This window comes from Dermacentor andersoni, chromosome 1, assembly GCF_023375885.2.
Source record: "Dermacentor andersoni chromosome 1, qqDerAnde1_hic_scaffold, whole genome shotgun sequence".
Classification (NCBI taxonomy): domain Eukaryota; kingdom Metazoa; phylum Arthropoda; class Arachnida; order Ixodida; family Ixodidae; genus Dermacentor; species Dermacentor andersoni.
In genome coordinates, this window is record NC_092814.1 from 60584437 (window position 1) to 60598226 (window position 13790).

The 13790-nt window shown below is 42.2% G+C and overlaps 1 protein-coding gene across 4 annotated transcripts in view; it reads left to right on the plus strand.

Annotated features, from left to right (window-relative positions):
- Positions 1–13790, plus strand: part of LOC126545637 (uncharacterized) — a 152116-nt gene that overhangs the window by 118051 nt on the left and 20275 nt on the right. For 3 of the 4 annotated variants that reach the window (XM_050193563.2, XM_055061540.1, XM_055061539.1), the window contains exon 10: positions 2757–2900. In XM_050193563.2, coding sequence (XP_050049520.1) covers positions 2757–2900 — 144 coding nt within the window. Of the gene's footprint in view, positions 1–2756; positions 2901–6454; positions 7234–13790 lie in introns of those variants that run through there. The other variant, XM_050193565.3, reaches the window with a different exon arrangement.

Genomic DNA, 13790 nt, shown 5'->3' on the forward strand with positions numbered 1-13790 from the left:
AAGCATCTCATATTAAGAGAGCTACAGACAATTACAAATTGCCCTAGCCATGCTTTTGCTCCAAACTTGTTTGTTGAGTAATCGGGGCTAAGCTCTGCCTTCACTGGCTCTGCATCGTGATGCGATATCATGATGTCTACTTCAGGTTTTCTTGGAGCCAGTGCACAAAGCCTCTCCAACTATTCCTCTAGCTGCCTGGCCGTCGATCCCCCGCGAGAGCTATCCAAGCAGCATGCATTGTGAGCGTTCTGTCGCTGCACTGAGCGTGTCCAGTATTCCAGTGACCGCAGGCGAGCTGGCCATTTGGCGGATTGGTGGAGGCGTAAACTAAAGCCCCTCCATACAACTGCCACTCTGATGAAGGGGCTTTAGCGTAAACGTGAGCGTCCTGAGGGGCCTGCACGGTGCAGCCACCTGGTGGTGCAGAGCTTAACCAGCCAAACATAGACACGGCCGCCTGGATCGCTGCACGCGGCTGGGTTGCTACGGCCGACATATTCGAACGGAGAGGGCGCAATTGTGAAAAGGGGCGTGGCTGCTACTTTTACCACAGCGCAGCACGTGCCTCCAACCCGTCAACTCCCTTGCCATGGCTGCGTGACCCCTGCCGCTTTATTATTTTTTTTCCCCGCTCAAGCTTTTGTTGGAATCATGCTGCCCAAAGAGAGTACACTCATGAGCCAAAGTTTGTAGAAAAATTGCTTCCACGCACTCAAGCACAGCATGCCAATGGAAAGCATACAAGCGAGAGAAGGCATTTGAGCTCTATCTGCTAGAAGGAATGCCGCCTGACTGATGAGGCAGCGCAGTGTTCTTTTCTTTTTTCGAGAATTCGTAGCCCGCGATTTCTAGTTTGACTTTTGGTGTCTGCGACTGCATATAGCTTGGGCAGCCAGGAAAAGCAGTGGGGGCAGGAGTTTGCTTCAGGTGCCAGGGTCTTGGCGGACTAGGAACTGTAGTTGGTGCTCAAGAAGTGTAATGAGCAGACGACGCTACTGGCGGATCTATCATTAGGAAAAAAATTGCCTCCAGCAGCGACACTTCCAAGGAATAGAGTTATTTGAGGCTTAAAGGAGAAGTCTCTTCAGAACCACTGATGCATCGCGAGAACTTCACAATGTAAAGGTGATGCGCGTGCAAGCGCCCCGAATAATAAATTTGGCTGGCAAATCAGGTCGGAGAACGTGTACTGCAAAATTATTATTACCATGGTGATGTCTGTAATGAAGACTTCTGTGAACATAGCGCTTGACCAGAGAATGTAGCCATGCAGGTACCACGATGATGAAATAGGTCTCTTTTGAAAAGCAAAAGCGAGCGCAAAAAAAGAAAAAAGAATGACAAGCATGGTAAGGGAAAGCACTTAGGCACAGTGGCAACTCGCTTGCCAAAATAACATGTCTCAAGGAATATGCGATGTGCCATACAAGGTCGCGTAAACAACCTGCCTGTGCCTTAGCTGCATCTCGATCGTATTATGCTACAGAGAACAACCCTCACTGTGTAAAGCAGACTTGAAAATATATGACCACGTACCTTGATTCTTGTGCAGTTTCCTGTAGCTGTCAATACACTTCTGGGCCAACGATCAACTTGTCTTCACCACGTGGAAGAGGTCATATGCGCATCCCTACGGCCGCAATGCCGTCAGCAGGGGGTTAGGAGTACAGTGGCGCCCTGCGGCGCCCTGAGGTGCCCTGAGGAACTTCCTCAATTACATTTTTTTAATGGGGTGTGTGTTGAATGGCACAGCCGTAGCAACCCCCGCTGCGCGCGCCGATCCAGGCGGCCGTAACACAGAGCTACTATTGCTGTAATCAAGTGTAAAACATCTTAAACATTTAAAGAGATGTTCACGATTACGCTCTTGCTGAAAATTTACACTAGCAGTAAAGTAGAATACACTTAATTACTGCCATATTAGCTCTGTGTCTGGTTGAGCTCTGTGTGACCAGGTGGCTGCACCATGCAGGCCATTCATGTTTGCTCCTCTGCTCAGCCGGTAAACCGCCCAGCCTGCTTGCACTTGCGTTTACCCAAATACTGGACACTTGAAAACTCTCTATTGTGGTAGTGATCCTCCGGCGTGAAGTGACAGCCACAAATGGGTAGATGCTGCCGCTGATTGCATACCGACCGTCCAAGGCACTGCAGCCGCTCTGCTCGCATGTTGCCTTGCAGAGGGACTCGGATGTCGCAGCTTGACATGTCGCCGTTCTCTAGATTTGCATCCCACAACATAGTAAGGGCGATCCATGGTGTTCACAAAAAGAAAGATCGAGACCAACACTGACTGCAGATTGAGAAAGTTGTAACACAAGCAGACGTACAACACTTTCTATGTGCCAGAAGTGCTTGAGTGTAGGGGTAAATTCTTGTGTATTTTCTTTCTGTTACTTTTGTTTTATAGAAACAAATTAACCAACCTTTCAACTATTACGAATGTTTGTTCATGATGGAAAAATTACCCATGACGTGACCTGGGTATATCAGATAGCTCGTCCAACTGACGTCATTTGGGCTAACTAGGTCAATTGTCAACTCAAGGGAGTGGCGCCGCTGCAATCGGTATCGATGCACATTTTTAAAGCCGTATAATAAATTGCACGCCTTACGCGGAGCACTTAAATGCATTACTTAATGATGAAGGACCTACCCTAACAATTTAGTGCATTTGTACAGTATTATCAAAATTGTTCCAGGGTCCCTTTAAGAACAATAAGTTGAGCGAATGCATCCTGCTTTTCTGTGTGCAGGCTGGTGCCGAGAAAGAGTCTGTGAACATACCAGTGGTGTCTCAACCAGCAGAAATGACCGCAGCGTCACAACCTGATGCTGTCGGAACGCGGCAGAAAGTTACTGCTGAACATTACAGGGACTACACAAGCTCAGTGCCTGATGTTAGTGTCTGCTTGTTTCCTCTGTTGTTTTTTATCCTGCAAGCTACATGATGTTCCTAATCAGTTCTTGTAAGGTGGTAGCACCATCAAAGTCGGTGAGCCCCCTTACCCTTCTGTGCATTTTCTTCTCTTTCTTTTTTAGCTTCGTTGCAAAGCCACCATCTAAGCAAATATCACTTTCAGGCCGTACGTGTACAATTGTGCTTGCAAATGAAATGCCTAAATAATCAGTCTTAACAAATACAATGGCATCTTAAATGCACCTCGCACATATTATGACATTTGTGATTGGACTTGTCTAGAATTTGTGCCAAGTCTGTTAGTGAAAAGAGTTACGAGTAGGTGTCTTGTGTGTTTTCTGTGATGCTACAATACAGTTGAACCTGTTTATAACGAAGTTGCAGCTGACCCAAAACTACCTTCGTTATATCTAATATTCATTATAAGCTAGCATATATGCTGATACTATTGACAAAAAGAAATATCAAATTTAGATTTACTTTGTTATATCTAACGTTGTTATATGCTTCATTATATTGAGGTTTGGCTGTATGTCAGCATGTTGTAGGCTGTCTTTCTTCTTCGTTTTTTTATTGCAGTGATTTGCGCGGCATGCTGTTTTTTGAGCACAGCTCATGTGAAACAGTTGATTATGGTTATTGAATGGCAACTATTCTTTAAAGTTCAGGTGTGAATTCCATACTTTTGGTGCAACAAAAGTAAGCAAAATTTTAGGTTTCCAAGCCTCTTAGTGCTGCATGTTTTTGCTGATACTGAATCATTAGCATCAAGCCTATAGTATTTAGTATAAGTAATGCTTTCAATTTATCGGCTTTGCCCCGAGCCATCACACTCTGTAATAATCTTCCAGATACCATAAAGTGGCAGCCACATACACCCAATATTCAAGCGACAAGCAACATGACATGCGTACCCTGTAGCACTGTCACGTTGCAGCATGGAGTAATCATATGGACGCGACAATACGAAAAAAAAGTGAGAAATTTGCATTGTTGCCCAATAAATATTGTGCACCCATAAGGAAGTTCCAAAGGCACCACGAGGCCAATGTTTTAACCAAGGTGTATTTGATCTAGCTTTAAAATGCTGTCATCACCAGTGGAAATTTGTTCCATGCTACCAGCGTAAAATGTCGTCACGCCATCTGGTGAGCAAAACTCGACTTTCGCGGCTCTCAGTGGTGTCTCAGGCCTAGGAGCGTCAAAACAAACAACTGATCTCAGTAATAATGACAAGAGAATGCAGATACGTTGTCCTCAGCTTGAGATGACATGAAATAATATGGCTGATTTTACTATTTTTTTAATGTCACGGCAGAGAGAAAATTGCAAGAGCGAATTCAGATCGAAGCAGACGGTCTGATTGCTGGCACGTTGTTGTGCAATAACTGTCCCCCGCAAAAGCCGCCGTGCGAACTTTCAGGCGACAAGTTAAATTTTCTGGCTGGCTAAAATTGGCAATGCGACAAGCGAGAGTGACGGATCGCCCTTTGTGTCATCAAAACCTGTTGCTTGTGCATGTGGTTGCGCCCGAACCGAGAGAACTTTTCCATGTGCATTTGTAAGTACATTTCTTATCCTAAAAATGATGGTGCTATCTTTTGCTGCAAATTGTTACTTTTGTTCTTGTTGATAACTTATGTTTTTTTTTTTTTTATTCTTCCATAACTCAATGCTCTGATAGGAGCTTGAGAGGCATCCAGAAACAAACAAATAAATAAATAAAAGGTGCAAGGAATTTGTCAACTTCATTTTCAACAGGCATGATAAATTGGTGCTTGAAGGACATGCGAAGGCTTTTTTGTTTTAATTAATGTTATCATTTGCATACTCAATTTGTGAAGAGACACGGTAGTTAAATGATCACTGCTGTTGGTAGTGTGTGCAGTCATGTTACTTATGCGTAATTAGTGTAGGATAAGTACAACATAAACAGAACTGTGTGTGCAGTTCCAGTGAGTTACCTATCTGCTCCATGGTAACATATTTATGTACCATATTTACTCATGTACCATATTTATCGGTTATAAGTCACGCCTTTTTTTTTTTTTTTTTTTCAAAATTTTTGCTTGTGCGTAACTACGGTGCAACTTATGTATGCATAAAATCACTCGTGCTGGGGTGACCAATATGTGCTTTCTTTTTTATGAGTGCAAAAAGCACTTCGTGGTAGCATTCTGAAAGAGATCAAATCTTGTATTAACAGTGAAGGAACCGTTGGTACAGATGTTAGTTGCTGGGGCTAGCCGTGTAGGTGGAGCAGCAGCAGCAGTAGGGTAGCAGGAGGCCGCCAGTATGGCCTCCGTGACTGGAAGTCACGCTATAGTTTGTTGTTATAGTTTAGTTTTTCTTAAAGAAAAGGTTAAAGTTACGTTTTTTAAAACTGGAATTTACAGCTCGTAAAAGTTTTGTTTACAGTAATTTTGTGCCCCGAAATGGGTAAGTTCACAATTTCGCAATGGGTGTACATGTGTGTATCCTTTCATTATGCACGCAGAGTTAAAATAGGTGCGTCTTATATACAGGTCTGACATATATACCATTTTTTTTTTTAAGCTCGCGTAAAATGGGAGTGACTTATACGAGGGCAAATGAAAAAGTCCTTGCCCCTATTTTTTTATTAGCCAAAATAAAGTACATACAGGTAATTACAAATACATGTACTATTCTACGTACCTTGCACTATTTTTCCGCATAGTCCCCATACCAGTTCAGACAGTTGTCCCATTGCAGAACTAAAATTGAGATGCCCTTGTGGTAGAATTCGTCCGGCTGACTGTGGAACAACCATTGAACTGCTGTCCTTGTTTCATCATTGCATGTGAAACGCTGTCCTGCCACCGCATACTTCTCAAAGCAAGACACCTTTCCCCATACGTGGGCTGCATTTCCCCGTGGATTTCGATGGGTGTTTGTCCCTTCCTCCATAGAACATGAATAGCACTTCTTTGCTTATACACCGTGAACATGTGAAGCGCAACTGCTATCTTCAATAACTGACAGCAGCGCTGTGCCGCATAGCTACCGGCAGATAAGACCGGACCGGTCCAAGAAAGGTCCACCGCTGGGACTGGATATGTTGACTTTGCATTTACAGCCGTAATTTGGTTAAAAAAAGTTGGGCAGAGACTTTCAGATTTGCCCTCAATACTAAGGGGTTACTTATAATTCGGAAAATACAGCAAGTTCTCATCTGGATTTCATCTGTCATAGTGGCTTAATGGCTGGGGCATTTTCTTGCTGAGTACACAAACACTGATTCTATTTCTAACTGCATATAGCCGGCTGCATTTAGAATTCATAAATGCCACACTGAAACTTTAGTGTATATTGAAATACTTGAGGCAGTCAAAATTTATTTGCAGCCTTTCGTTATTTTCTCCCTCATAGCTCTCGTGTGATTTTGTAACATCTGGTGTAATTTTGTGGCACAAATGCCCCATTATCAATTATTTATATTGGTTATAAACTATTACATTTCGACACTGTGTGCCACATATAAAATCTAAAATAAGCTGCATGGTTCTGTTACAGCACTCCTGATTCATCAAACCTGCAACATGCTCTGACCTGAACAGCTTCTTCAGATAGACCATGTTTGACTTTCTCACATGTCCGTATTTGAACTGTGATAAATGCTGTGGAGAACCAATTGCATCAATTGCTTTGGTTTGTTACACACATACGAGCTTACCAAGGAACTTTCTTTTACTGTATGCTATAATGAAGTAAAATTTTGAAGGCATTTCATTGCCAAGTCATCATTAGCAGTGATAGCAAAATCAAAGCAATGTTAATAATAGCATCACTGAGCTGACCTGTGACACGCCACACTAGAGTTGGACAGTGTGCACAAAGGTGTGCTCATGGCATTAGTTCTGATACAAGGCATCAAACATAATTGTGATCGATGTGCAAACTAGGACAACAGGAAGAACACAGGACATGAACACAGGAGATGCACTTCTTCGCTGTTCTCCCTGCTGTCCTTGTTTGTTTGCGTGCTGATCAAAATGGATAACTTGAAGCCTGCCCTCTTCACCATGCTCCAACATCATTGCACTATGAAATTTGGACTCCCTTTTAGGTATGGTAGACTAGGTCATTTGGAAACGTAGCAGCCATTTTAGGTAGACACATGCACTTACGTAATCATTCTTGAAATGCTGTGTACAATGCTAGTGTTATTCTCGCTCAATTTTTTAACAGCACTTTATTCTATTTCATTGCACGCTCACATTTCAGCACCCTTGAAATTATCTGTAGTCTATTGTATTATAGTTAATAAACATCTAGTGACTTTCGAAGTTGAATGAGCCAGTTTGATTTTTCTTGTGTTGACCTCTTATATGCTGCCAGTAAAAACTGTGGCAACAGTGTTTATGTTATGTAAATAGGAAAGCCTCAATGTTTCAAGTACAGTAGACTCTTAAAGATGAGCTCATTGATCAGCCAGACAGTCCAGAAACTCTGTAGTTCCTTGTAGGTTCCTTGTAGTGCAGTTCTGTGAAGCTGAACATCTGTGCAGATTGCTAAGGCCTCTGTTCTTAAAGGGAGGTTAGCTGTAAATAGAGCTAAATTACATGCATGTTTGCCAAGAATGTATTGCTTTTTTCATTGTAAGCCTTAACTATCTTAATTATAGTTAGCAGGAACATGGGAACACTCATTTCATGAAACAGTCTGATGGCTTGTGGCGTAGTAATGCAGTGCTTACACAAGATGGTGAAAGTGAGCATCCAGTCTAAGTACATGTTTTTGCATCATCAGAGTGCCACTTGTCTGAATTACTTGTACAAGGATTGCATATACAATTTGTGAATGCGAACTGCGTGTTGATGACTGCCTAACTACTTTGAGTACAGTGGACTTTGGATAAACGAAACTTGCTTTGATGGAAATGCTGGATAAACGGGATGAGGGTACAAACTTTGGTTGGCCACCCATAGGAACAATGTTAAAGGGCCCCTCACCAGGCCATGTAGGCAATAATGTTGGTTATACGCTGTAAGTTGTTACGTGCCCTCATCAGAGCGTTCTACCACAAGAATTTTTCAAATTGGTTCATTAATAGCCGAGATAGAAACATTTCAGTGCCGCGAACCCATGATTTCAGGAGGTGAGCATCACTGTCAACAGGGACACTCTTTCCACTTGCCCCATCTAGCCTCCACAAGAGAAATTCCTTCCCTGTGTTCTCCCATACCAGAGCTGGAGGATGGCAAGACGCATATGTCATGGGCCCCGCCTTTCTTTTTCTCTCGCTTTTTTGCTGTGCAGTGCGCTTCCGCTGATGGTTGCATGCGTGAGCAGTTGCGTTTGTTTCGTGCAGCACACAAGTTTGTGCGCTGCACATGAGTACACCTGACTAGTGGTCTAAGTCAGTGCTACACGAACGCTGAGGCAGACGCAAGCAGATCGCAGAGCATGATTCTGCGCTGGAACAGGGTAGAAAATGAGTTTCACTCTCGGCATGCGCGAATGCATGACATGGAAGCAGGCAGACGAAATAGAAATACATCTCTTGCTGTGGTGCAAAGTAAAACAAAACCACGCAGACATTCGGTTTGTGCGGAGGAGGAGGAAATAACTTATTGATTCCTGAGGAACCCCTCCCCACCCACTCTTGGTTTAGTGGTTGGCGGGGGTCGCGGGCCGCACCCACGTTGGGACGGGAAGCCTGTGAGCCTCCGCCCTTTCATGAGCCCTCTGGACGGCACGGAGCTGGGTGTTTTATTATTTCTCTAAACTTTAATTCATCTATTGAAGCAACAAATTACACAAATAACAGATGTTGCCTTGAATAATTCTCAAAGTGTCGCGTGTCACTATGAGCGACATCACAACATATACATGTACGTAGGCGCACCTGCTCATATATGTCATCCGATCTTGCAGCGTGGCACTCGCGTGGAGAGGGGCAAACGGCGTTAATTTGAAATTTTAGCTCTTTCTGTGGCGTGTAGCAATGTAGTTCCTAGCAGAAACGATCGTGAGCATGCACTGTGTGCACTGCGCTTGTCAGCTCAAAATAGCCAGACCTGGTGAGGGGCCCTTTAAGAAACTTCATTTAAATGGAACGCTTCTTTTTGTGAACTCCAGTTAAATGGAACTGGAGCCAAATAAGCGCATACCTCATCGGTCATAATGCTTCATATAAAACAGGAGTAGGTCAACAAGCATGTCAGACGGCGATGCTGACACCAGTCAAATAAATATCACGTTAAATAAAAGCCCCATCCAAGAATTTGATTGGTTTAGATATCTGGGCGTCATATTTGACCAGCATATACATTGGGAAGCACATATTCATAATGTATGCAAGAAGGTCGCATATGGTTGTTACTCCCTAATTAAAGCAAAGCAATATTTCCCTCACGAAGTACTCAAATCCCTTTACTATGCGTTTTGCCATAGCCATATTAGTTATTGTTTAGAATCATGGGGCGTGACTTACATGACATACTTACAACCTTTACAAAAACTACAGAAAAGGGCCCTGAAAATAATTAGCGCTTCAAATTATACCAGTGATACATTTAATGATGTTTTCCAAACACATGTGTTATCCGTTAATGCACTATGTAATCACAAGATCTCAATTTCAGTTAATAATATTTTATGCACTAACTTTCCTATTCCTCGAAACGTGTATTCATTTCGAACTCGCAGTACGAGACATGCTTTAAAAGGTAACCTCAACTGACCAAAGTGTAAGAATGTATACGGTGAAGGGTTAATTGAATTCAGTGCCACAAAAATCTGGAATATCTTACCCCTAGAAGTTAAAACCGCACGTAATTTCAAGCAGTGTAGCAAATTCTTTTTTCTTGATAATCAGAATCTCTAACTTACTTGAATTTATTATGTATGAGTATTTTCAGAATGTTTCTTGTCTGTATAACTGATGACGTGTTCCGGAATACTGTGCTGTTAAAATCTGCGCCTGACCTGTCTTTTGTAATTTGTCACTGGACCGCAAACTAGCCTTCCCTGGCTATCAGTCCAGATATCTGTATAACCATGATTATGTGAAGAAAAATAAAGCACTTACACTTGCAAAAAAGAAAAAAATAGTCAAGAAAATTCATTATATCACCCAAATGCACTGTCATGGCGTTGGCATTCACGCTGCCTAGTTATTGGGTTCCTTTCTGCATCGTGATGGCGTCAGTCAAAAAAGCGAGAGCACATAAATGAAAGTGCTGTGCTACTTTCGCACAGCACTTATGCGAAAGAAGCTATGGTATTCTTAGCATAGTGCAATAGCCTCTTTTTTTCATTGCAGTGATATTAAAACACTAGACGTTTTTGAGATAAAATGCTTTTTCATGATTTTTGCGTCATTCACTTAAACAAATCTTCTGATAAGTGGAACTCTACTTACTATCTTTTTGAGCTGTGTTTAGGCAGAGTCTACTGTAATTATAACACTGAGGCATGTGAGCTTATCTTTTCACCACTTAGTTGTAAAAATGAAGAAAATGTGATTATTGGGGAAAATTAGGGAAAGGTATAAATTTGCATTTTGTCATTATGCTTTGAGGACAGTTTCATAAATACATTAAGGCTATCGTTTCAGAAGATGGCAGACTCGGCACAGTCAAACCTCAATATAACGAACCTCAATTTAATTAAATTTGCGATGTAAGGAACCATTTTCATTTCCTGATCTCAGTCGCATTCAAAACTGTGTATTTCTTTTCACAATTTAATGAAGCTTTTGGCTATTTCACCCATGTACTTGGAGCCTGTATGGCTAGTAAATCTAGCAAAAAACTATAAATATGTCCACTGAGGCAAAAGTTATTTCAGGTGTCATCCTGTATGTAAAGTTTGAATGGAAAAAAGAAAGGAAACACCGCTGCGCTATTTGTCGCGTTGGTATACAACTCGTGGAAGACACAGGGCATGCCGCAGCTCGCAGTGCTCGGAGAAACACGAGCGCTGACAATTCCTTTTGCACAAGGGGATTGGGAGGGAGTGAACGCACAATAACTTGATCAAGCGTGCGCCTATCTCCTTCTCGCGCACGTCCATGTCCTGGCCACAAGCCGCATTTTGGAGGTAATCTCTCTGCAACAAGTGCAAAGCCCGAGCCGAAATGGTTGGTGCTTTTCCGCACATTGTGTTGTTCCGATGCGTCTAGTGTTGGCAGTAATGTAATCTCACATTTCCAAGACACGGTGCGAAACGCTCACGCTCATTGTGACTGAGAGTTCGTGCTCATTCAGTAAAATCTGTTAATATTTGCCTGAGCTCGCGTGACCCTATTAAAACTATGAACCTTACCTCATGCAGTTATCTTTTTGCTATCACCATCAATGCTCTGCCTTTCTGGCAAAACTACGACTTTCTGTGGTTTCTTCTTTCTTTCTTTCTTTTTTGTTTGCTCAGGACAAATATCCACATCTCATTGCACTGTTTTTAATTCGTGGGTGCCGGCTGCGGGACACTAAGCACAGTTAGCTATGGCGTCCGAAATTTACGGTACCGCGCGACGCAACACTCGTCTTGAACACCGAGAGCCACGTCAATGTATTGCTCTCGGTGTGATCAGCACCAGCATGCGCTGGTGCTCATAACCATGCTATTATGGTCCAAACTTCTTCCAATTTGTTTATCACTGCTTACTAACTTGATACCATCCACCAGGAATGCTCTGGGAAGTTGGGAAGCTTTTAATGTTTAAACTTTAAAACCTCGAATTAATGAAATTTGTGATTTAACCAAGTTTTTCGCTGTAAGTACAACTTAATTATATCGAGGTTCAACTGTATGACTCGGGTTTCCCACATAATTTTATTCACAATGAACTATTTACAAACACTTCAACTTGCTGCCTTAAGTAATGGATACTATGGTGACAGGTTCTTTAAACATCTTTCATTGGCAGAATCCCCGAGTAAGATATACAAGAGAGCTGACTGATCTGATAAGTATTCACTTCTCAATGCAGCAAGGGGCTGCTTGGCCACTTTTTGCAGAGATTGCAACACTCCACGTTACTGCATGCCAGTCGCTAGATTTGGCATGTTTCTTTGTCTGCTGTGTCACCACCTGTAATTGCTGCGTTCAGCTCCCATCCGTGTCCAACTCCCATCCATGTCCATCCTGTCTGTCGTCTGCTTCAAGTCCCGCTGCAGATGCTTGCGCTTCATGTCGCTTGCTGCATATCAATGTGCATAAATGTTCGTTGTCTGCCTCAGCTCATGCTGCAGACGCTCATGTGTTCACACTCGCTTGCCGCTATCACTCCAGGTAAATGTTCTCGCTCAACAACTGGTAAATGTTTGTAAGGCAAGATGGTTACATTTTAAATCCGTGCAAGCTATTCACATGAAGACCATCTCTACCCGACAGCCTGTTCATACTATTAGTAGCAAACAAACCATTGTGGATATCTAGGCACCTAGGCTTTTAAGAGAATTTGCATGTGCATATCATGACACAGTGTTTATTTGGAAAAAGTATGGATGGTTAATGTCGAAGGGAATAGCATTTCAAAGAGGAAGGAAGGTGCTACACAAATTCCATGAACGAAAATCAAACCTTCAACAACTACACTGTTTGACAGCTATGTTGTGCTCCTTTTTCTGTATGAAAGGATTTGCATTGCTCATACGTGAGAGGACATAAGCCTACACATTAGCTTTATGGCGCGTTCTCAATGAAACAAGAGGATGTTAAGTTACGGACTGGTTGGACGACATATGTTCTTTTCCTTTGCCATACCCAGACTATCATCCTGGAACAAAACACTTCATCAATTCACTAACCCACCATCGAACTAGCTTAACAGCCTGAAACTATCACATGCACTACGAGAAGTTACCTTTAAGTTCATTGAAATGCAGGAAAACTGATGTGCACTAGCTGAAGACTCAAACCATGACTGAAATGCAACAGCATATTGCAACAGCTGCATAGTGGGACAGCCGATCGACAGAGGGCGGTGCCAGGGTCCTTCAATACTTTTTGTCAGGTCATGAAACTTATGCATAACGCTATGTGAGAGCTTCATATTACACTCGCAGTAGATGCACCCTGGCTCTGGCACAAGTAGAAAGTGGACTGGAGCAGACGCTGAACGGACGCCACAGGCATTCTTTGCGTACACTCGCTATTGTGCTAGGGTTGACTGCCTGCATCGATGCACGAATATTGTCGACACAAGATGAAAATCGCTGCCCTGTTTTTGTACAGTGTTCAGAAATTTAAACGTGAACAATTTCAAAACAGCTACAATGTCTCCCTTCGTTTTCAGGTTCAACTGCGTTCGTAACAGCAGCTTAATTCATAATTCAAATTGCACACTTGAACTACTCCATCGTTAGAAACTGCCTACAGAGCAAGTTGACATCACACTTTCATGTAGTTATCTATGTGTAAAAAAAAACTGTTTCAAACCAACTGATTAACTAACCAAACAAATAGGTAATTGCTAAACTGATTACCAAACTAATAACTAGCCTGGCTTGTTAACTAATCTAACTACAGTAACAAAATCAACTCAACCAATAAACTAATTACATAACTAATACACCAACTGAATAAATAAGGTAACTAACAAAACTAATTAACTGAAATAACAATTGTTCACTAACCCTACCTAACTATAATAATTATATATAAGCAAGTATACTTAACTTACTAACTAATCAACTTATAACACACTGAACTAGCTAACCAATTATAACTGACTTTTGAAACTAACTAGACAAAATGCAAATAGAGACAGCCAAACGAGCCAGTATGTGCGAGGAAGGCTTCTAGGGGGGAGGGGGCTGATGTCAATCATAAAACAGTGCCGTGTATAATTTAAACATAAACGCATTAAATAATTTCGCCAAGATTTCCTCTTGCATGT